This window comes from Trachemys scripta, chromosome 1 (genome assembly GCF_013100865.1).
Source record: "Trachemys scripta elegans isolate TJP31775 chromosome 1, CAS_Tse_1.0, whole genome shotgun sequence".
NCBI lineage: Eukaryota > Metazoa > Chordata > Testudines > Emydidae > Trachemys > Trachemys scripta.
The window spans coordinates 231,628,059-231,652,972 of NC_048298.1; the positions used below are offsets into that span (position 1 = coordinate 231,628,059).

At 42.6% G+C, this 24,914-nt stretch overlaps 1 protein-coding gene across 5 annotated transcripts in view; it reads right to left on the minus strand.

Moving 5' to 3' along the window:
• TBC1D8 (TBC1 domain family member 8) overlaps nucleotides 1-24,686 on the minus strand; it is an 81,847-nt gene extending 57,161 nt beyond the window's left edge. Inside the window, exons 1-2 of one of the 5 annotated variants that reach the window (XM_034757986.1) lie at nucleotides 24,497-24,686; nucleotides 1,135-1,290 (exon numbers count right to left, since the gene is read on the minus strand). In XM_034757986.1, coding sequence (XP_034613877.1) covers nucleotides 1,135-1,290; nucleotides 24,497-24,623 — 283 coding nt within the window. In that variant the 5' untranslated portion in view covers nucleotides 24,624-24,686. Of the gene's footprint in view, nucleotides 1-1,134; nucleotides 1,291-19,596; nucleotides 19,642-24,496 lie in introns of those variants that run through there. The other 4 variants (XM_034757985.1, XM_034757983.1, XM_034757988.1 and 1 more) reach the window with 4 other exon arrangements.
• Nucleotides 24,687-24,914: the final 228 nt, after the last annotated feature.

Below are 24,914 nucleotides of genomic sequence, written 5' to 3' on the forward strand. Positions count from 1 at the left end.
CTGACCTACTACCCTTCGCTCCCGTTTTGTATCTTCAAAATACACTAAAAATCATATAGTGGTTTGACAGACAGGCATCCATAGGGCAATGTTTTCCAATGCATGGAGCACTTCCTCAAGGGGGTATAAGGGAGAGCACACATGCATGCACCTTCAAAATGTGAAATGTGCGCAGCTGATGAAGAGACATCTACCAGAGTTTTCAGTAAGCCATAAAAAACAACTCTAATGTGTGAACTGCCCCACTAATTTCAATGAATACTAAATCTAACACCACCAGTGATATTTTAAATGTCAACATTGTTAACTATTTCACTGCTCAACCCCGTGAAAAAAAGGAGAGGAAATATGTTATGAAGATCTACACCAGCATTTTCCAAAACAGGAGGAAGAATGAAGGACTAGCCAGGAGAGCACAGGAAGTGTATAAAAATGCATACATTAACATTGTTAAGCTTTAAACACCACATAGCAGGGTTGCTATGATTTACAACTGGTTTATTTTTCTTAAGGGGTGTTCAGCTTTGAAAAGCATGGGAAACACTGCATTAAGAATTAGTTTAAACACTAGCAAACTCAAGTCTTCAGAGTGCACTATTCTTCATCATAGGGTCACCTAGCACTATGATACTTTAAAACATTTATTATTTTAAAACATTTCATATTTTTTAAAACATCTCTTTCGTGAGATTTTATTGTGATCAGAAGAGCTGGGAGACTTCTTTTTTTTTTTTTTTTTTAAATAAACGGCAGGTAAAAATTAACTGCCGATACACGTGTCGATGAAAGACCAGAACAAAAAGCCTCCTGCTGCAAGCGGCCTGCACAGGCTACTATCTGAAATGATAAATAGGTGAATGGAATGACCACATTTTGCAACAGACAGAAAAACAGGAAGGCAGGAACAGCCAGATTTTCTTTTTCTTGCTTAACAGAAAAAAACATTCCCTTATGTTATTAATACCTTGAATTATAACCAATAGGTATTTTGGTTATTAAACAAGTCACAGCCAGTAGCCTTTACACACACATGAGGTTACTAATTTTGGTTACCTTCAGCGTCTTGGACATGCAGATACTGAGCATGCTCAGAATTTAGCTTTGGGGATTTTTTTAAATTGGTATGTAACTCACCAGCAGCTATGGCCCAGTAAACTTCTGATCCATTCAATAACTCACCACATGCTATGGCAGAGTAAACTGGTGATCCTGGAACTTGAAGTAAAATTCGAAATGGAGCAACACGTGCATTAGAATCTAGCACTGCATCCAGGGCACCCACCAAACGACCTGAACACACACACAAAAGGAGAATGACATGTTTTAATTACAGCAGCACCAACTCTCACTGAGACCAGTTTATCACTATTAGACCTATTCACGTTTAAGACCCTCAAATTAAGCACTGAACAAAATTATAACAAAGCTCTCTAACATTGGCTTGTAAAATGGAGAAGTGTTCAAATGCACCAGAGACTAGAGGGCCAGGCAGACCAATCGGAAGACCAAGTTTTTACGCTTCTAGTTCGTTTATTATGCCATATATACATATGACTAACAGAAGCTTTGAAACCTAAGCTATGGTTAGAATACATAAACATGTATTATTTAGAACAGTCTCAAATGCATTGTGTCTCAGATTCTATTCCATAATAATTGGCTCCTGAGTAAAACAAGTCTTAGCATATTATTGCTATCTGTTTGAACTGAGTCATGAATTTGCAAGTGAAAATATAACAAAGTACCAAACCCTCTCCAATTATTAAAGGAAAAACAATAAAAAAAAAAATCAAAATTCCTCCAACTACAAAAGATGAGCACTTAAAATGTGCATTCCCCCATTGCCGCATAAAAGGTTCTAATTCTGTAAGATGATCTTAAAATTTTGTATTTTGCCAACAATAATAATACAATTAGGAGCGTCCTATGAGTCCGCATCCTGTCATCAGAGGAAGCTGTAGGGCAACGGCATAGCACAGTCTAACCTGCAAGTTTCAAAATATTGAAGACCATGTGATTAACAAAGAAAAACAGCCCAGAGACTAATTTTTTCATCCTGATAAAAAACCTATGAGTAGGGATTTTTAAAAGCATTTAGTTTAGGCCTCACCTTGGTCCCATTTAAGTCACTGGCAAAAGTTAGACCAAGAACTTCTGAAAATCCTGATAAAAGGTCAGACTTGTGAAATATGGTTATTTTTAGAGAATACAAGAAATGCACCCATACAATGAAGCCATGTAAGTACATGGGAAACGAAGGGTATTTATCTTGTTTCTCGGTTTGTGCAAATTAAATTCCCTTTTCTGTCCCTGAATGACTGATCACAGCAGCCAATTCCTCTTTTCACTCTGTACTTCTGCTTACCAGTTCCATAATGTTCACTAATTGTAATGAACCAAGTTTCCAACTGAACACAAGTAGTAAATAAATGAAAATAATAAATACCACCCACTCCCTGGATCGGCCAGTTTAGCCACAGTTTAAATATTATAAAAACAAAGTACTGAGAAGTCAAAACTAAGAAGAATCCTTTGAATATATTATTATATTTTAAAAAAAGATCTGAGCCAGGTTCATACACAAACTCCAATGATGATTCACTGGAATATACATCTGAAGTCTCCCTCTTCAGTTAGTTTTGTATTTTCATAATTAATATCATACATTAGGGGCCTGACTGAACTTCCATTAGTTTCTATGGAAAGACTCTCATACACTTATGTGGGATTTAGATTAGGCCCCAATCTATTTTTAATTTGGGTAGGACGGAAGGCCCTTTCTAGTTTCACAAGTAACAATGTTGTCTAGATTTCTGATCTCACATATCTGCTGCTGATTCCAAGGCAGTAAAACAAAGGTGCACCAATGATGCAGAATAAGCAATTTGTGCACATTTCACACCTGTATTTTGATTATTTTCTTCAAGAGAGAAAAATATTAAGTATTTAGCGCAGATTAAAACAATTTCCTAGTTTGACGTAAAAGCATATCAACAATCTTTCTGAGGTAGCCTCATTACTATGCTTTAGCATGTCTATTTTTGAGGTGCTACAGCAATAGCATAGGTTGAAATTTAACTGAACAAGCTCCAAAAATAGATCTTTCAAAAATTAATCGGCGAGTGCTATAAAAACTATGCAACGTTAGCCAAAACTTGTACATTAACCTGGTGAAGATTGAGTACAAAGTTTAATATTAAAGAAAGGATGAAAGCTACTTAAATTATTCAAATGGTGCTGCTTTCCAAGTGTTTTTGTTATCATATAAACGCTGAACTCTGCTTAATACTTGTAACATACAACAACTGCACAGTGCTTCCCCCTGAATGAACCAATAAAAGCATGCAAACAAAAGAACTTTCTAAAGGGACACAATTTGAATTTTAAAATAAAAAAAAAAAATCTAAAGAAAAAGTTAAGTTTCTGATAGAGCACTCTATAAAACAGTCCTTTTAAAAATATATATATATTTTTCTTACACACACACACACACACACACCCACCCACCCACCACTCTCCTGTTGATGTTTGAGGGTCTTCTTAACCAGGAAGGAACTGATTGACTTTTGCAGGAAAAAGCAAATCTTACTATCCATAAAAGCCTATCAAATAAAACAAACTAGGGAAAAAAAGAAAAATATGTTTTACTAACTTTATTATAGTAATCATAGGTCTTTCTTGATACCATGTATGGAACAAAAATTTCAGAAGTAAATATGATTTTCAAGTTCATTGCATTCTTTTAAACAATACTACTACCAGCTCTCTATTTCAATTTTTCAGTTTCAACCAATGCAAAATCATTTCAGGGGGAAAAAATAAAGCCACCGAGAATAAAACACAGTTGATTTTTTACTGCACTACAGAAAGCTGCAGCCATAGGTTTTCTAGTTAGACTTCAGAGTCCAGAAACAGATCATCTCATGAACATCACAAGTCTTTTCATGATTTTATCAAGATTACAAAGAATGTTGAAATGCAAGGGGAAGGTCCAAATCCAATGTGGACGTCAGACAAAGCTTGGGGGGAGGGGAGAAGAAAACTGCTTTTCTGCTTTAAAATCAGTTTGTGCTCAATAACATAAACACTTTCCCTGGACATGGGATTTCAAAGCAAGTGTTTAACTTGTATTCTTATGGAAACAAACAGCTCTCTAAAACAAAATTTGCACTCTTCCTGTAGATCATGAATCTTAACTACAATTTTTGTTTAGTTACATTTCAAATATCTATCTTTATGCACATTTTACACAACCTAAATAGTTCAAATCAAATACTGCAAAGTTATACCTTATATGGAAAGTACAACCAAATTAGAATTACAATAAAAGTTTCTAATCTGAAATCCATTTTATAGAGTTTACATTATTTTATGCACACTAGTTCAATAAATCAATCAATCCAAGTACAAGCTAGCAGGAGACTGAAGCACTGTTTTCAGATCCTATGACGGATAGGCAGTGTATTTGCTTTACCAAGATCATAGTGTAATCTAATCAGCCTGGACGCAGCATGCTACATAACTGTATGATTAGGTCTTCTTATTCACATTAATCCCAACTCTGTGTGTAACACAGCTGTGCACACTTTTTTTTTTTTTCCTTTTTTTGGGGGGGGAGGGGAGGAGAAGGGGGAGAAAATTAAAGTGATACCTTTCTGGTTATCAAATAAACTTGCAGAAGTATGATCCACCATTTGAGCTTATTCTGTATTTACCTGAAACCTCAAAGAGAAGAAGATATCACAAACTGCTATGTATGACCCTACACTTTGAGTACCACAACTCACAGCTACAATCTAGAAAAGGACCAATTACAGTAAAGTCACCTGAAAAACACTGATTTCTATGTAAACGTATTTATTCAAACTCTCAGGAATGCAGATTTCTCTAAATTGGTGTGAATTATCCATATGATATTTGAAGCATTCCATTAAACTTTGAGAGACTGGATGTTCGAAAATGAAAGGTGAACTCAAAATTAAACACTTTGAAATCTGGGTTTGTGAAAAATATTGATTCTTTCCATCTGTCAATTCAAGATTTTGGGGATCTAATCTAAGATGTAGTTAATTAACACAGGTCCGGCAGCACCTGATCCACAGATCTCTCTTCAAAGAACTAAAGGCTATCTCTGCCCATCTACACTGCACCTACCAAGTCTTTAGGTAAAACTAAGGTAAAGTATTAAAAAGTGCTTATGTGCCCATTTACAAAAGTGACCTGGGCAGTTAGGATCCTAAGAGTTTTTTGAAAGTCAACAGGACTAGAAGCCTAAATGCTCAAGCCACTTTTGAAAACGTCACTTAGGGTGTATCTACACTAGGACTAGAAGGTGGGATTGCAGCAAGTGTAGGCATACCCAAGCAAGTTTTGGTTGAGTTAGCTCACTAAGGCCTCATCTACACTACCAGGGTAAGTCGACCTAAGTTACGCTACTCCAGCTATGTGAATAACGTAACTGGAGTCGATGTAGCCCAGGTCGACTTACTGCGATGTCTACACTGCTCTGTGTTGATGGAAGACGTTTTCCGGTCAACTTACCTTACTCCTCTCGTTCCGGTGGAGTACCAGAGAGCACTCTGCAGTCCATTTAGCAGATCTTCACTAGACCTGCTAAATCGAACCCTGCTGCATTGATCACCGCAGCATTGATCCCTGGTAAGTATAGACATAGCCTAAAAAAATAGCAGTGTAACCACAGCAGCATGGACTAGCCCATAGATGCTGGAACTAAGGGTGCTTGGGGTGCAGTAGCACCCCTGGCTTAAAGTTTCCATTATATACAGGGTTTACAGTTTGGTTTAATAGCTCTCAACACCCCCACTATACAAACTGTTCCAGCACCACTGGACTAGCCACTCAGTACAATCCTATCTAGGACTCTGGATAGACACCTGGGCAGCTAGCTCAGGCTGCTGCAGTTGCACTGCTCTTTCTATCGAGCTAGCTCGATACAGTTCGCTCAGGTATGCCTACACATGCTGTAATTACTCCTCCTGATTACTGGGTAGTCACACCCCTCGGGTGCTTTTGAAAATTGTAACTAGTCTAGCAGCAGATTCCAGATTCAAGGGTTTACAAAAGAGCCAAGCTTGCTATAAAACTCTAGCTCTACTAGCACATTATTTTGCTCTGATATATCCATACTCAGTAGCTCATTAAGCATTTTAATGCCATGTGCCATCCCTGCCTCTCAGGCTACGTCTTCACTACCCGCCTGAATCGGCGGGTAGAAATCGATCTCTCGGGGATCGAATTATCGCGTCTCATCGGAAAGCGACAATCGATCCCCGAATTGACGCTCGTACTCCACCAGCGCAGGTAGGAGTAAGGGCCATCGATGGGGGAGCTGCGGAGGTCGATTTTGCCGCCGTCCTCACAGCAGGGTAAGTCGGCTCGGATACGTCAAATTCAGTTACGCTATTCGCGTAGCTGAATTTGCGTATCTTAAATCGACCCCCGTACCCCTCCCCCCGTAGTGAAGACGTAGCCTCATATCCTCTCTCATCCAGAAGCTTATAAACATAATCAAAACAGGAAGATGGGAGCAAAATGAGTGGTCAGGTAAAAATGAAATGCTTTTACCTGAAAGAGTAATAAATACACTGAATTAAAACAAGATGCTTCCATCTGTTGCAACGTGAGTGAGGTTCAAATTCAGGATGACAGCTAATGATTGTGAGAAACACTTTCTGCTCTACATCCCAGACTACAGCGATGAGGCTTTGGGCAAGAAGAAATATGTGGGGAAAAAAATCACGTCAAGAAAATACAGAAGTTATGTCTTCTCTAAAACTTTTAGAAATAAAAATTGACAATGAAATAACTTCTGAATTGAATTAAGTATTATTCACCCTAGTTCCCTCACAACATAGCTTATTATTTTTGTTGCCAAGTAACATCTGAACAGCTCAAGGCACTTTGCAAACAGCAAATTAGAAAGTTACAATACCCTGTGAGGTTGGCAGTTACCTGTATGCTACAGATGGGCAAGGTGGTTAAGCAACTTGCCTGTTATCATAGAGGAACTCAACAGAGCCAGGAGGAGAATCCAAACCTTCCAACTCATAGACCCCAATTTTTCCCTTATGCTCTGGCTGCTTTACAGGTAGCTTAACTGGTCTCTCCCTAAGGATTCAACCTGCAAAAGGGGAATCCCTGGGTGGGGTAGAGCTATAATAACTGGACTGTTCTGTTGATTCCACTCTTAGCACAAGTGATGTGCCTAGGAAAAAAAGCATGTGGATGGAAACTGATGTATTCCAGCTATCAGAACATTCCATTGGGTTCACAGGCAGCTGGGCAGAACTAACTGGAGCAGTCTACGGCTGGTCCAACTCCAGGACAGTTAGCAGCATAAAGGCAGCTTAAAGCATCTTTGCATCCCCCTACTTCTGATCTGCACTGAGCTCATTTCTGATGTGGCTCAGGATCTGGCCCCCATCCTTGTGGGTTAAATATAGGCAAAGAACTGTGTTCTGGTGAACAGGTGTTTGGTATAACAGGCAGAGGAACATCAATACAAGGAAAACTTAACACCAAAATTGGCATCAAGTTCTTCCTAGAACCAGTACAACATGACACTCTGATTGCTTGCAGCAGTTCTAAATGTTTTAGTCATGCAGCAGTGATGTTTAACAGATTCTTGCTTTCACTCATACTTCACTGAGGAACTTCTGCTTTATAGCTCTATAATATCAGGAACATTTTCAGTTACACAGACAGCTAAAGACTAGTGGATAAATTCTACCCTAGTTTACATCTCATACAAACATCTGTTTAACTCACCGAGATTGCACAGGGTACAGATAGGGCAGGTTTCAAGCCAACAAGACACACATACAGTGGTGTATTTCTTACTAGCTTTCTCAATTCAACTCAACAGAATTTATACAGATAGCAAGGAAAGATATTTAAAGGGGGGGGGGAGAGAAATTAATATTACACTAATCCTGCTGTAACAAAATAATAATAATAATAATTTCCTTGGTGATGATGCTGGTTTTACCACATTTGAAAAAAAACTCACAAAGCTAGATTTCAGAACTAAGGGCAAACGTTTATGCATGTGTAATACACTACATAGGAATAATCCCACTGAAGTCAGAGGACTACTTTCATGTGTGTTTGCAGGATCAGGCCCTTCGACACTTAGGCAACAAGTCAGTGCCTTAAATTACTTTTTCACCATGTAAAAGTGAACTGAAACTACAACTGTTTGTGTTACTTCTTCAACTGAGTATCCAGCATTATGTTCTTTGTGAAGTTGGAAGTTATCATATCCCAGCAACCTAAATTTTTACTTTTAATGGTATTATTTCCCAAGTTTTCTTCAATGTTTTCTGTGGCTTTATATTACTCTGAGGGTTAGCTACCCATTTGTTTCATATGCTAATATCCTTGGAAATTCAAGATACGATCATGGGGTCTGCTGTCATAGGAGTGCTGTAGGAGAGTGAAAGGGATGTGATATAGGAAGGGGGAGGAGGAAGGAGCAGAAGTATGCACATGCTTCCCCACTTCCTAAAAACCCATACTGTACTTCTCCTAGTGTGTTATGAAAGAACAAATATGTACCATGACCCCCTCTTCTTCTCAGGCCATTTTTTCAAGTATGCTTTTATCCACATAATTCTTGCAGAGGATTGTCACATTTATTTTAACAGGAGTCAACATGACAGCAGCCTAAGATACTACGTTTGACCACAGCTCAGATACTAAGATAAGGCTGCAGTCCAATTGGTTCTAAAGTCTACAGAGATAAAGGCTCTGTCGCACTACAAGTCTAGAAAAACTGTTTCCAGCCTAAAATTAATGTACCTGATAAATATGTGGGACATATATGCTCCCTTTTGATAGTCCCCTACATTACCACAATATAAATTCTGTTGAATACTGTCAAAAAAGAATCCCTCACACACATTTTGTTGGTGCCATATAATGCACCCACAAAGTTATTAGAAGCGTTGTAGTATTACATAATTCTAGTAACCACAAAAAACCTTTAGAAATTATCCATCTTGTTGTTCTGCAGAGTCTGTCCACTAGACACAACAGCAACAAACAAAAACACATTCCCTCTATATTCATTCCAATCTCATTTTAGCTAGTTAGTGATTTTCAGTGTTAAAGGGGCTGATGTTCACAATTTAAACAGATACAATCCATGCTGGAAGGCTAAACATTAGACTTGAAACCTCTGTTTTGATTTGCAGGTGCATTCATGGCTTTCATGGCATTTAAAAACACACATCACTGCAGTATCTGTGTGTATGCATAAGGCACGGCTCTTCCACTCTGTTTGCTGGTCCTATTTTGCTTTGTAACCTGCAAGCTCATAAGATTAGAGCAGGCAGAGCAAACAGATAATGCCACATGCACACAACAAAAAACACAAAATGTTTGTTGGCGTGGCCCAGCTGAGAAACTGGGCCTTCATATTTCAGCCTTTGTTGAAGACAGAGTTATTTATGCATGTGATTCCATGTTTTAAGTTATTTGCAGCCCAAATTCACTTGTGGAGAGGTCACCTTCTTCAGGGAAAATTTAAGAAAAAAGGTCTCTCTTAAAAACAAGTTTAAGATGTTAAAGAACCAAACAAGAGGGAGGGAGAGAAATATGATATCAGAATTCCAGTTGTGGGCAAGGCTACAAAAACATTTTGATTAAAGTCTAAAGGCAGGTCTACACTTAAAAAGCTGCAGTTACGCTGCTGTGGCACTTCAGTTAAGATGCTACTACACCAACAGAAGAGCTTCTCCCATCAGCATAGTTAATCCATCTCCACGAGAGGCAGTAGCTATGGCGACAGGAGATGCCCTCCCATCCACACAGCGCTGTCTACATCGGGGTTAGGTCAATGTAACTGCATTGCTCCAGGAGGGGGTGGGGGGGAATGCACACCCCTGAGCGACGTAGTTATACTGATATAAGTTTGTAGTGGCCTAAGTTATTGAATAGCCTATTGGTTAGAAAGAATCATTTTCTCCTATGAGGGGGAGTAGTGACAATAACTATAACACCTGTTCTAGGGAAGCTATTCCAAACCCCTAATAATTTTTGTGGTCCTTCTTTGTACTTTTTCCACTTCTAATAGATCTTGTTTGAGATGGGAAGACCAGAACTGCACATAGTATTCAAGGTGTGGCCGTACCATGGATTTCTATAGTAGCATTATGATATTTTCTGTCTTATTATGCATGTATAGTTGGGATTATGTTTTCCAATGTGCATTATCTTGTATTTATCAACACTGAATTTCATCTGTCTTTTTCTTGACCAGTTTTGAGAGATCCCTTTTGTAACTTTTTGCAGTCAACTCTGGTTTTAACTATCTTGAATAATTCTGAATCACCACCAAACTTTACAACCTCACTATTTATCCCTTTTTTCCAGATCATATTGACTATGTTGAATAACAATGGTCCCAGTACAGATCCTTGAGGGACCCCGCTATTTACCTCTCACCACTGTGAAAACTGACCATTTATTATCTTTTACCAGTTACTGATCCATAAGAGGAACTTTTCTCTTATCCCAAGATTGCTTGGCACCTTGTCAAAGGCTTTCTGAAAGTCCAAGTACACTATATTCACAGGATCACCCTGGTCCACATTTGTTGACACACACACCCCTCCCCCTGTCCCCTTCAAAGAATTCTAATGGATTGGTGGGACATGATTTCCCTTTACAGAATCTGTGTTGATTCTTTCCCATTATATCATGTTCATCTATGTGTCTGATAATTCTGTTTTTTACTATAAGTTCAACCAATTTGCCTGGTACTGATGTTAGGCTTACCAGCCTGAAATTGCCAGGATCAACTCTAGAGCCTGTTTTAAAAATCAGTGCTACTGTCATCTGGTACAGGGGCTGATTTAAGGGTTAAAGTTACATACCACAGTTAGAGGCACTGCTATGGGTACCCGCATGGCACTACAATATGCCAACATCTTTATGGCTGACTTAGAACAACGTTTCCTCAGCTCTCGTCCCTTAACGCCCCTACTCTACTTGCGCTACATTGATGACATCTCCATAATCTGGACCCCTGGGAAGGAGGCCCTTGACGAATTCCACCAGGATTTCAACAATTTCCACCCCACCATCAACCTCAGACTGGACCAGTCCACACAAGAGATCCACTTCCTGAACACTACCATGTGTGATGGTCACAAACACCACCCTATACCAGAAACCTACTGACCGCTATACTTACCTAAATGCCTCCAGCTTTCATCCAGACCACACCACACTATCCATTGTCTATAGCCAAGCCCTAAAATACAACCGCATTTGCTCCAATCCCTCAGAGACAAACACCTACAAAATCTCTATCAAGTGTTCTTAAAACTACAATACCCACCTGGGGAAGTGAAAAAACAGATTGACAGAGCCAGAAGGGTACCCAGAAGTCACTTACTACAGGACAGGCCCAACAAATAAAGGAACAGAACGCCACTAGCCATCGCTTACAGCCCCCAACTAAAACCTCTCCAGTGCATCATCAAGGATCTACAACCTATCCTGGAGGACGATCCCTCACTCTCACAGACCTTAGGAGACAGGCCAGTCCTCGCTTACAGACAGCCCCCCAACCTGAAGCAAATACTCACCAGCAACTACACACCACACAACAAAAACACTAATCCAGGAACCAATCCCTGCAACAAATCCCGTTGCCAACTCTGCCCACATATCTATTCAAGGACCAAACCACATCAGCCACAGCATCAGGGGCTCATTCACTGCACATCTACCAATGTGATATATGCCATCATGTGCCAGCAATGCCCATCTGCCATGTACACTGGCCAAACCAGACATCTCTATGCAAAAGAATAAATGGACACAAATCAGACATCAAGAATTGTAACATTCAAAAACCAGTAGGAAAGCACGTCAATCTCCCTGGACACTCAACAACAGACTTAAAAGTGGCCATTCTTCAACAAAAAAAATTTAAAAACAGACTCCAACAAGAAACTGCAGAACTGGAATTAATTTGCTAACTTGACACCATCAAATTAGGCCTGAATAAAAACTGGGAATGGCTGGGTCACTACAAGAAGTAATTTTCCCTCTGTTGATATTCACACCTTCTTGTCAACAGTTGGGAATGGGCCACATCCACCCTGACTGAATTGGCCTTGTTAGCACTGACCCCCTACTTGGTAAGGCAACTCCCATCTTTTCATGCGCTGTATATTTATACCTGCCTATTGTATTTTTCACTCCATGCATCTGATGAAGTGGGTTATAGCCCATGAAAGCTTATGCCCAAATAAATTTGTTAGTCTCTAAGGTGCCACAAGGATTCCCCTCATTGATTATACCAGTTAGTAGTTCTTCAATTCTATTTCTGAGTTCCTTCAAAACTCTTAGGTGAATATCTTCTGGACCTGGGGACTTTTTAGTTTCATTTATCAATTTGTTCCAAACCTTCTCTATTTACACCTCAATCTGGGACAGTTTCTCAAATCTGTCACCCGGAAAGAATGGCTCAGGTGTGGGAATCTACCTCACATCCTCTATGGAGAAAACCAATTGCAAAGAATTCATGTAGCTTCTTTGCAATGGGTTTACCTTCCTGGAGTGCTCCTTTAGCACCTTGAACATCATATGGCTGCACTGACGGTTTGGCAGGCTTCCTGCTTCTGATGTACATAAAAAAATTTTAATATTAGTTTGTGTCTCTTTTGCTAGGTTGCTCTTCAAATACTTTTTAGGTCTGCCTAATTATACTTTTCCACTTGACTTGACAGACGTTCCTTTCTATTTTCCTCACTATGATTTGACTTCCAATTTTTAAACAATATCTTTTTGTCTCTAACCACCTCTTTTATTCTGTTTAGCGATGATGGCATTTTTTGGTCTTCTTACTGTTTAGTTTTTTAAATTTGGGTATACGTACAGTTTGAGCCTCTATTATTGTTTTGGTTTTTTTAATTTCCATGCAGCTTGCCAGCATTTCACTCATCACTGTTCCTTTTAATTTCAGTTTAACTAGTTTCCTCATGTCTGTGTAGTTCCCATTTTTTAATTTAAATGCGTATCTTTGGTATTCCCCACCCGAAGGATGTTTAATTACAGTATATTATAGTCACTATTATCGAATGGTTCAGCTATATTTACCTCTTGGACCAGATCCTCTGCGCCACTTAGGACTAAATCAAGAATTGCCTCTCCTCTGGTGGATTCCAGGACTAGCTGTTCCCAGGAAGTCACCATTAATGGTGTCTAGAAATTCTCTCTCTGAATTCCATCCTAAGGTGACAAGTACCCAGTCAATATGGGGTTAGTTGAAATCCCCCATTGTTATTGGGTTTTCTGTTTTTGTAGCCTCCCTACTCTCCTGGAACATTTCACAGTCACCGACACTATCCTGGTTGGGTGGACAGTAATATAGTCCCACTGCTGTACTCTTATCATTCAAGCATGGAATGTATAGCCATAGAAATTCTATGGTGCAGTTTGATTCATTTCAGATTTTCACCTTATTTGACTCTTGCCTTTTTTTCACATATAATGCAACTCTCCCACCAGCGTGATCTACTCTGTCATTCCTATATATTATATACCATGGTATTAACATGTCCCACTGGTTATCATCATTCCACAAACTTGCTGTGATACCTATTTATCAATATCTTCACCTAATACCAGGCGCTAAAGTTCACCCATCTTAGTATTTAGATATCTTGCATTTGTGTACAAGCACTTATAAAATTTGTCAATTTTATTTAGTTGTCTGCCTTCATGTGATGTAATTGAATGGGACTCTTTCGTTTGACTGTTTCTCTTCAGCTCCTACTTGTATTTTATCAACTTCTGTCCTCTTTACTAGGATATAGAGTAGGGCTGGGCAAACTTTTTGGCCCGAGGGCCACATCTGGTAAGGAAAATTGTATGACGGGCCATGAATGCTCACAAAATTGGGGGCTGAGGGGAGAGAGGGCTCTGGCTGGGGGTGCAGGCTCTGAGGTGGGGCTGGGGATGAGGGGTTGGGGGTGCAGGAGGGTACTCCACTCTGGGATCTAAGGGTTCAGAGGGCGGGAGGGGGATCAGGGCTGGGGAAGGGGCATGGGAGGGGATCAGGCTCCGGGCACCACTTACCTCAAGCAGCTCCCAGAAACAGCGACATGTCCCCCCTCCAGCTTCTATGCAGAGGTGCAGCCAGGCGGCTCTGCGCACTGCCCTGTCCACAGGCGCTGCTCCTATTGGCTGCAGTTCCCGGCCAATGGGAGCTGCGGGGGCAGCATGTGGAGCCCCCTGGCTGTCCCTACACATAGGGGTGGAGGGGGGGGGAAATGCCGCTGCTTTCAGGAGCAGTATGGAGTGGGGCAAGACCCCAACCCTGCTCCCCGGCTGGAGTGCCGGAGCCGGGCAAGCCCCAGACCCCACTTCCCAGTGGGAGCTTGAGGGACGGATTAAAACGTGTGTAGGGCCGGATGTGGCCCCCGGGCCATAGTTTGCCCACCCCGATATAAAGAATCCCTGTTAATAGATCCTCCCATTAGGTATGTGTCTGTCTGAAACACATGCTCTTCCGCACCTGTCAGCTTTCCCACAGCCCTTAGTTTAAAAAAGTCATGGGGGAGTTTTTCATTAAATATGCCAGCAATCTGGTTCTATTTTGGTATAGGTGGAGCCCATCCTTCCTGTAGAAGCTTCTCCTTTCCCAATAGGGAATAATAAACTTAAATCCCTCCTATTAACACTATCGTCTCATCCACACATCGGTTCCCAATTTGAGTCCAAGATGTTGGTTGTGACCTGTGAAGCCCTAACTGGCTTAGAACCTCCCTTCTTGAGACCTCTCCATGAGCCATACTGCAACAGCTGCTATCAATGGGGACATTTAATGTGGAGTCCCTCAGCATAAGAAGCTGTTAACAGAATGATGCTTTCCAGGAAGGGACCTCAACTTTGTGGCCTACTCACGCCCTTGGTCTGAAATAGTTTGAATTTTGGAGTATGCTAAACGCCTCGTTATTTGCACAGGTGTTGGAGGAGGAACAGGCATAGTAAGGGCTAATGTTTGTGAGGAATGGGGATATTGTTCGGACTGGACTTTATCATAGTTTATTATTTTTGGCTTGAAGATGCATAGCAGCTGCTGGCTTTAATTTTGCTTATATTATATTTTTTGTTTCTGGAAAAGGAATCTAGACCCTAGCATGGACACTTTTTTATTCTAAATCAAAATGCAGTAAATAATTTGGCAACTGGAAATAAAGAAGGGAACCAGCACCCTGTGACCAGCCAGCTCTCTCTGGACTACCAGAAGGAGATCTGTGGGCAACAACTTGAGAACAGATGCTTTGCATTTTGCATTAAGATGGCATTTTTTTAAATGCACCCTAATATCTTATTCACTTTAACTATTGCTATGAATTGATCAAAATCTATTTTCTACAGCTTCTGAGGCCAGATCTACACTACAGACCAATATTAGTGTAACTACGTTGCTCAAGGGTCTGAAAAATCCACAACCCTGAGCAACTTAGTTATATCGACCTAGCCCACCTTGTAGACAGCATTGTGTCAATAGGAGAGCTTCTCCCGTCGACATAGATACCACCTCTCAGGGAGGTGGATTAACTACACCGACAGGAGAAGCTCCCCGTCAGCATAGGAGCATCCTCACTTAAGTGCTACAACAGCACAGCTGTGCCGTGCTGATGCAGTGTTTTAAGTGTAGACCTCCCCCAAGTCTACTTTCCTAAAGGAGCATGCAGAGACTATCAGTATATAAGAAATACTGATTATTTTTACCAGTGTTGCTTTACACTTAGAATTAAATGTCACCTTCAATGATACTGCCAAATTCCTTAATGCATTTCCACACTTTTGCAGCTTCTCACAATCCTCCATGATTTTTTACCCAGTAAAGCCATCTATAACTGAACAATTTCATCAGTGTATAGTCTACTTCCTCCTACACTGGGGTGCAACTCTCTCTGAGCTTCTCTCCTAGCCGAGACAGCCATTCAGTATAATTCAGGTATGAGAGCCAAGAGACTCGCCTGCACTACAGGAGCTGGGAGTCAAGGTGGCAGCAGCAGGCTCACCACCTTCAGAACTTTCTGACAACTCCTCAACCCCCTCACGCCTACCCCTGCCTTCCTTAGGTTTTGATTCTGGACATCTTTTCCCCTTTGCTGACTGGTTGAAAAATACTATATAAAAATAATCAAATGCACTCTGAATGAACTTTCCCATATCATTTTTACCTTACGCTATTGAACTAATTGCTCTGTAGACTACTGGGCCATATCACCTTAAGACAAGGCAGATGGGGAGAAACATTCTTAAAGAAGTATTAGTTTGTTATTTCATATTTCAGGACTTTATAAAACATGTGTTCTGAGGTAACATACATCAACTTCTATTTGTATTATAGTAAATTTGGGCTAGAACCTGTCAGATTTGCTTTGTAGTCTAACTGTGCTTAACTAGAATTATGAAGAACACTAATGCCCTATCTATACAATTGGACTGAAAGGATTTGCTTATGACACTGTTCCTAGTTTGTAGAGTAAATAGACTACACTCATGTTTCCAACTGAGCTAAAGTCTTGGTTATGCTTTATATTCCCGTTTAGGGAACACAGTTAAGGTCACATTTATGCAACAAACTGGAACTGTGTTGTAACAAAGTCAGAGGAAAACTGAATTGTAACCAGTTACTGTACTGTACTCTGACTCTGTTATTATTGGAGAGCTTACGTAGTCTTAAATGAACCTATAAGAACACCATCTATTGTACACACACACACAATCCTACACTAGGAATAAATTTTTAATACAAAAAGGCCATCCATCAACTTAACAAGTCAATAGGTGAGAATCTGACCAAACCTGCTCTTACTAGAAAAAAGTCACTTTTTCTGTGGGGCTTCTTATTGTCATATTTAGCTTATACTGAGTCATTCTCAGCAGAGCTGAACACAACTCAACGCACCATGGAAGTTCAGGGGCTGAACATCATCACACAGCATTTCTGAGCATACTATTCACTACCCCTACCCCAGAATTTACAAGAAAATGGAAAACTAAGTGAATAAACCTATTAAAAAGTTATATTTACATGTAAAATATGAATAAATAATCTAATTTTATTGCTGCATTTTACTAATATACAATCATAATTTTTCAGCTGAAAGAAGAATGCTGCATTTGAAAGGGAAAAAGCAAATGGAACAGATTACCATATGTACTCGATCATAAACTGGTTCGTTTATAAGCCGACACCCCCCCCCCCCCCAGATGTATAAGTAAAAATGGAAAATTTTTATGACCCGTTCATAAGCCAACCCTATAATTCAGGGGTCAGCAACCTTTGGCTCCTGGACCATCAGGATAAGCCACTGGTGGGCCGAGATGGTTTGTTTACCTCGAGCGTCTGCAGGCATGGAGGTAAACCTAAGTAAACAAAGTGTCCCGGCGCACCAGCTGCTTACCCTGACAGGCCGCGACAGCAACTGGTGGGGAAATTTTTTGGAGCGGAGAAGCTGGGAGTCAGGGGAGTAACCCCTATGACCACCCCCCACATGACCTCACCCCTAGCTCAGGACCCCTACACTCTCCCCATACCATCCCTTCCCATGTTATCTGGGGAGGGCCAGGGGAGGATGTCTCTGGCCTGGCTGGAGCTGCTCCGGCAGGCTGGGCAGCGCGGCCACAGCCTGCTCCAGCGGGCCAGACCGGGCAGCGGGGCTGCAGCATGTTCCAGCGGGCTGGGCCGGCGGCACGGCTGCAGTGTGCTCCGGCAGGCCGGGCGGCGTGGCCACAGCCTGCTCTGTGGGGTGGGACCGAGCGGCACGGCTGCAGCTGCTTCCGAGGCTGAGGGGAGAGCAGCGCGGCCAGAAGCGGAGAGACTCTGGCCCCGCCTCTTCCCTTCTGTCTCTGCTGGCTGTGCTGCCTCTCCTTGCTCCCTCTGTTGGGGGGAGGGACTGTGTCCCACCTCTCCCTCTCTATACCCATTCATCAGCCGACCCCCTTCTCTGGTGCTTCCCTTTTTTACTAAAAAAAAAAAATCGGTTTATGAACGAGTATATACGGTAAGTTGTGTCCATAAGTGTAAACCTCTGGTATACAATTTTTCTTCCCTGGGTTATAAAAACAACCCTACAAATATTTAGAGGACATAAAAAAAACCACTTAGAATTCTGTTGGACACAAGTAATATGTAAGACTATGTAATACTGCATAAACAAAATTTGCAACTAGTTAGCTATTGGGGAAGGAGTGGGAAAATAATCAATAGCTTTGCATTGAATGTTATTAATCCAACATTCCAAATCTTAAAATACAAAAAGTTAAACAAGACATTAAAATTACAGGAAATGTTCTTTTGCTTTGAACAGAATACACAGTACTAATCCAATCAAATGAGGAGTGAGCTGAAACTTCCAACATCCTCTCATGAAAATGACAGTAGTGCCACAGCCTCAGGCTGTGCGACGAAGGCACTCTGACATTATATTACTATAAATGAGACGGATTTGACACTACTCTTGATTATACTTCTTATGGACAACCAGAGATTACCATTTACCTAAGGCAGGGCTGCACAAACTTTTTGGCCTGAGGGCCACATTTGGGTATGGAAATTGTATGGCGGGCCACGAATGCTCACGAAATTGGGGGTTGGGTGCAGGAGGGGTTGAGGACTCCGGCTGGGGGTGTGGGCTCTGGGGTGGGGCCAGAAATGAGGAGTTCAGGGTGGGGGAACTCTGGGCTGGGGCTGTGGGTTGGGGTGCGGGGAGGGTTCCAGCTGGGGGTGCAGAGTTTGGGGTGTAGGAGGGTGCTCCAGGCTGGGACCAAGGGGTTCAGAGGGCAGGAGGGGGATCAGGGCTGGAGCAGGGGGATGGGGCGCGGGAGGAGGTCGGGGTGCAGGCTCCAGGCGGCGCTTATCTCAAGCAGCTCCTGGAAGCAGTGGCATGTCCCCCCTTGGCTGCGGGAGCTGCAGAGCCGGTAATTGGGGTGGGGACAGCGTGTGGAGCACCCTGGCTGCCCCTATGCATAGGAGCCGAAGAAGGGACATGCCGCTGCTTCCGGGAGCCACGGCACGTGCAGAGCGGGGCAAGCCCCCGATCCTGCTCCCCAGCAGCAGCTCGAGGGCCGGGCCGTAGTTTGCCCACCTCTGACCTAAGGAAACCATAGATTCTTCACAGAGACTACAGAAAAATACCAGCACATATCTTAGTTATTAAGTTCAAGTTCAACCAGCTCCCACCTTTTCCAGAGCAACAACGTAAAGCGATCTACTACAAAAGGATTTCTTCAGTTATATTTATATACAACCCCAGAATCAGCCAGAGCTACTGAATTACATCTTGATTAAAGTTAATTTGTGGATAATTTCATCCTGAAACACGCGCTTTCCAGAATACATTTCAGATTTCCTGCCTATATCCTGATCCAGCAAAGCACTTAAGCATGTGAGTAGTTCCACTGAAGTCAAGGGGACTACTCACATGCTCAGGGTTAAGCATTTGGTTAACTGCTTTGCTGTATCAGGTCCCTAGCAAGTCTAGAAAACAAATTACACAAAGTGGGTGATCAGCAGATTAAGAGATCTCCTCTCACCTTCTCTTGTATGAAAGTAGGCCAGTTTTCCACACCACCTGCAACCCCAACTTGTATCAGTGAACTTTGCTAGTATGCAGAAGATTAAGTGACCGTAGAGGTTATATGTTTCTCTTATGTACACACCTGTTCAAAGTTCAATACAAATACACTACCCTAATGACAAAAACAGACATGAAAGACTAGTGCTTTCATGTGACATATGTCTACCCTATAGTTCAATTCTTTGGGGATGAAAAAAGAATATATCTAAACAAAATATATTCTTCTGCTGTGCTGTGCTAGGTTTATTTGTACTTTCTGGATAGATTAACCTGGAAAGAAGAGTGAAATGGGTTGGAAAGAAGAGTGAGTAAGTAAATAAAGAATGGACCCAAAAGCAGTTGTTCACGCACAGGCACAGTGAAAACATCATATACTATCACGGTGGCTTACATGCCTTTGTGCACATTAAAATGTATTAAGTGACATCTGATCCCTCCTTTAAAAAACAACCTCCATGATTTATCAAAGTTAGGGCAGTGAACTGTTGTATAATTTTAAAGTCAAAGATGGCTCTACTAATAATAGTACTTTGCATTTTTATTGAATCTTTCATCTGGAAGCATACCACCTATCAAACCTTGTGAGGTAAGCACTCAGTTTTCACTAAGTTAATGATGGAGCCGGAAACAAAACCCAAAACTCCTGACTCAGACACCTGCTATAAAAAATAAGTAGTGTAATCTCTTCCCATGTGGGTGACATTTCTTTAATCTATTTTTAGAGTCTATTTAAAAGTCCTAGAAATTTCAAGCCATTTTTCCCATCACTGAACAAACTTTTTTTTTTAAGTTTTTTTACACTGAAAGTTTCACACTGGTTTTAACTATTTTCTTTCACTTTGTTTCCCACCATCATGCTAATTTTTGACTGTTCCAAGTAAAAGAGAATTGTAACATTTTGCTTATGTTCATCATAAAGTGCACTTAATTTTTTCTATGTATTGTTTTCCATTTGTAAGACGCACCTAACCTCTAGGCCCTTCTACAATACAAACAAAAGCTGATTAAAGAAATATGATTAATTTTCTTAAAATGGAGGAAATTAAGAGGATAGAAAGAGAAAGGGTGTTTTCAGTTAGTCAGCCAAAACAGATTTATGCTAGCCTTATATAAAAAGATTGTATACACTGCAGATTTAGCTTCTGCATTCAGCCAATAGGATGCACCAGGAACTTAGCTAGACAACAAACATCAATTTTTTATTTTAAACTTGCGGGTGTCTGCCATGGAAAGCTCAGAAGTAGAAACTTCACATTTGTGATTTCAGCAACATGATCAACCTGGTCCTAAAACTAACAGCTGTAGAAGCTATTTTTAGATCTGAAAATTAATCTCTATCATCCCTGCAATCAAGGAATGATATGTTCCACACAAGGAGGAAGGGGAAAACATAATATAAACCCTAGGGCAGGGGTCTTAAAATCCCCGCCCACGGGCCATCTGTGGCCCAAGAACCTCCCCAATGTGGCCCTAGGGGCTCCAGCAATTTTGGGGCCGGGTCTCTCCCTTGGCCCTGCCTACTGCCCCAGGGCGCCTACCCCCCCTTTCCCCGGGCAATTTAAAACAGCCCCCATTCACCACCAGCATCGCAGCAGAGCTGAGCGGCTTCCTGTGTGCTCGCTCCATGTGGCTGCCGGCCCCTCTCTGCGGCCCCAGGGCGGAGCTGGGCTGTGCCTCTGTGCACTGCCCCCATCCCGACCGCCCCTGCGGCCAATGGGAAGCTGCGGGGGTGGTGCCTGGGGGCAGCAGTGCTCTGCCTTGGAGCCCCAGGTAAGCACCACACCCCTGACCCCCTCCCAGAGCCCGCATCCCACCCCCTCTAACTCCCAAACTCCCTCCTATAGCCTGAACCCCACCCCCCTCTTCCGTCCCAGAGCCTGCAACCCCACTCCCTCCTCCTACACCCCCACTCCCTACCTCAGCCAAGAGCCTGCACCCCAGACCCCCTCCCCCATCCAAACTCCCTCCCAGAGCCTGCACCTGGCACCCCAATCCCCTACCCCAGACCTCCTCCCTGACCCAAACTCCCTCCCAGAGCCTTAGGCAGGTGGGAGGTGGGTTCTGGCTGGCATGAATGACATTATTGGCCCGCTGGGAGGATTAGAGGCCCTAAGGTAAATTGAGTTTGAGACCCCTGCCCTAGGGGTTAAATCTTGATCCTATCCCCTTGACTTCAACTGGGCCAGGATTTCATGAAAGTTACACAATTGTAACATGACAACCTCGGTCTACTGAATCAGAATTAAGCATTCGTGGTGACAAACAGTGAATGCCTACATAGCCAGGAAAGACACAGACTCCAAATAAAATGGAGATAACAGAAGACAATGCCACATACGGACAAGAATCATAGAACAATTCTACCTTTGGTACATCAAATAAACACAGTAGCCTTTAAAAGTGTCTATTAAGGAATAAAAAAAGTTTGAGAGATTTAAATAGCTCAGCTTTCTTTAAATTACAATCCATCATAAGAAATCTGAATTTAAAAAAATTAAGATATAGACTACAATCTTCTTTCTTCAGAAGTCAGACTAATTGAAGAGCAGAATTCCTTCCTCTTTTTGCTTGCCGCTGTCTTTCTCCATCCCCAACATGATGTATTATCATATTCTTCATGTTTTGGTCTAATCTGGATTGTAAACTTCTCAGAGCAAGGACTTTGGACCAAATTCTGTTCAATTACTCTAGAGTTAACCTGGTATAACTCACAGATCCCACTGAAATTACTCCAGATTTACACTGTCGCAATTTAGAGCGGAATATGATCCATTGTTTTCATATTTTCTAAAAGTACCATGCACAACTAAGGTGCTAAATAAACATTTTGTACAGTCAAATGAAGTAAAAATGCAAATGTAGGTTGGAAGCTATTTAATGGAAATATGAAGTTGCAAATGCACTACTAAATCTAATTTTTCACCATGTATATTTGATAGGATGACAGAAATCCTATGAGCATTAAGAAAGTACATGCAGATAACTGCCACCAAATCATTTTCTTGGCCCGTCTCAATCAATTTTAGTTCTGAATTTGTGAAGCTCCTCTTGTTTCATTAGTTAATCACGTCCGAGCCACACCACTCAAGGTGATTTTCCTCAGATCTATCTTTGATATTACTGACTGCAAGGTTTTTTGTGATTTGTTTGTGCAGTTCCCAGCAGGGGTGGATAGAATCAATCTTGAGTGGCTCTACCCCTTTCATTTTTAGAAATCCCAAAGGATAGCTCTGGGCAATTGCTTTTCTTCATCCATCTGTATTATCACTGCTGCTTTTCGTGTGTATATGAAGCAGCAAATAACCACCATAATGGCTAGACCTGCTTAAAGCAGAATTTGACAACATGGTCATTAAAATGATTGCGGCCAGTCTGTACTAAAAAGCTGCATTTGTGGTAGCTCAAAGAAGTGAAATTTTAAGACAAATGCTAATATACCCCTTTTGTTTCAATCACTAACCTGGGTACAGAGTGGTATCTGTGTTAGTTTGTATCAGCAAAAAGAGGAGGAGGTTTGATGTCAATTCCATAAGAAAACTGTGAAGCATTTGTAATTTTCACTAACCTCGGATGCATGCAGTGGATGAAGTGGGTTTTATCCCATGAAAGCTTATGCCCAAATAAATGTGTTAGTCTCTAAGGTGCCACAAGTACTTCTCGTTCTTTTAACCTGGGTAGTTACACTAGTACAGCTCCCCTTGAATTGATGTTGAACTTACCAAGTTTCAAGAGACTTGGTCAGAGTCAAAGAACTCTGAAGAATCAATCCTTTATTTTAACAAAGGAAATACAGATCATCCAGCACTTAATATATTGCAACACATGCATGAAGGAAATTTAAACCACCATAATTGTATGTGTTTTTCACTCAATGCTTGTATAAGAACAGTATGGGAGTGAGTTTGTTTGTTTGTTTGTTTGGGCTCACTCTTCTCACCAGCATCTCTCTCCTTTCATTCCAGATTAATCCACCTATTCTGAAAACTTCTATTTTTCTTAGTTTTTCTACACTGTCCATTAGAATGGAGTCTATGCACTAACTTAGTGTTTTTGGTTACCTTTAAGAATTCCTTACCCTCTCCTTGTCGTCTGGATTATTTAAACCTGCTAACATTCATAGAAGACAAAGGCAACACTCCCTGCAAGGCAATAACTCAAATTCTTACGGCAGGGTGATCAGCACTGCACGCATTATTTCTTACGGAGTTTAACAAGTACTTTATAAAGCGGGACACGCTTTTGTTTTGTACCGAAGCAGCCGGACAATAGGATTCTGTTTGCTTTCCGGCTGCAGCTGAACAAACAGCCCATGGTTTTTTAGTGTTTTACCCACAACAATCCTCAACATCTTTTTCTCACCTTAAAGGGAGAGATTTTCCAGCAGCCCGGAAGGAGCATTTTACCAAGTATCTTATCGAGCCGCCAGAACAAACCACCCCAGCACTGGTGACTCTGGAAGGGCCACCCCCATGGCCACAAGCAGACCCCGGAGCCCCCGGCGAGCAGGAACCCGCCGCAGCTGGACCCTCGGCAGTGACCCGCTCCGCAGCCACAGACACCCCCGGCCCCGTCTCCGCGCTGAACCCAGCACCAGCCTCCATCAGAGCCCGCCAGGACACGGAACAAAGAGCCTGCTCCGGGCTCCCCCGGGCAGCAGCAGGCGCTCCGCTGTCCCGACCGGAACCAGCTGATTCCTGAACCCGGGGCCGCCGCCCGCTGCGGTGCCAGGCACAGGGCGTGCGGGGCGCTCCCGCTTCCCCTCCTTCCCCAGCCCGGCGGGGCCCGCGGCTCCGGGGGGCAATGGCCCGGCGGGCCCCACCTGGGCGGCTCCCTCCCCAGCCCCGGCCGGGCGGTACCGGTGAAGCGGCCCCCGCCGTCCCCGTGTCCGCGCCGCCGCTGGAGGACGAAGTAGCCGCTGCTCTTCTGGGTGACCCAGAGCTTGAGCGCGTTCTTCAGCAGCACCTCCTCGGGCCGCAGCCACATCGTGCCGCCGCCTCCCTCCGGCCCGCTCGCATCGCGGCGCGGCCCGGCCCGGCCGCGGGGGAGGAGCCTGGACGCGGAGCCGCCGCTCCCTCCCCGGGGACACCGCGGCCGGGATTCGCGCTGCGGCGCCAGGAGACTCCCCGCCTAGCCCGGCCCCGCAGCGCCTCCCCCACGCGGGACGCCGCACTTCAGGCGCTCAGAGCCGGGCCGGGAGAGAGGAGAACCCGGACACCCCGTTGCGGAGAGGAGAAAGACCCCGCCGCTGTCCTGGGAGGCACTGATTCCCCTCGG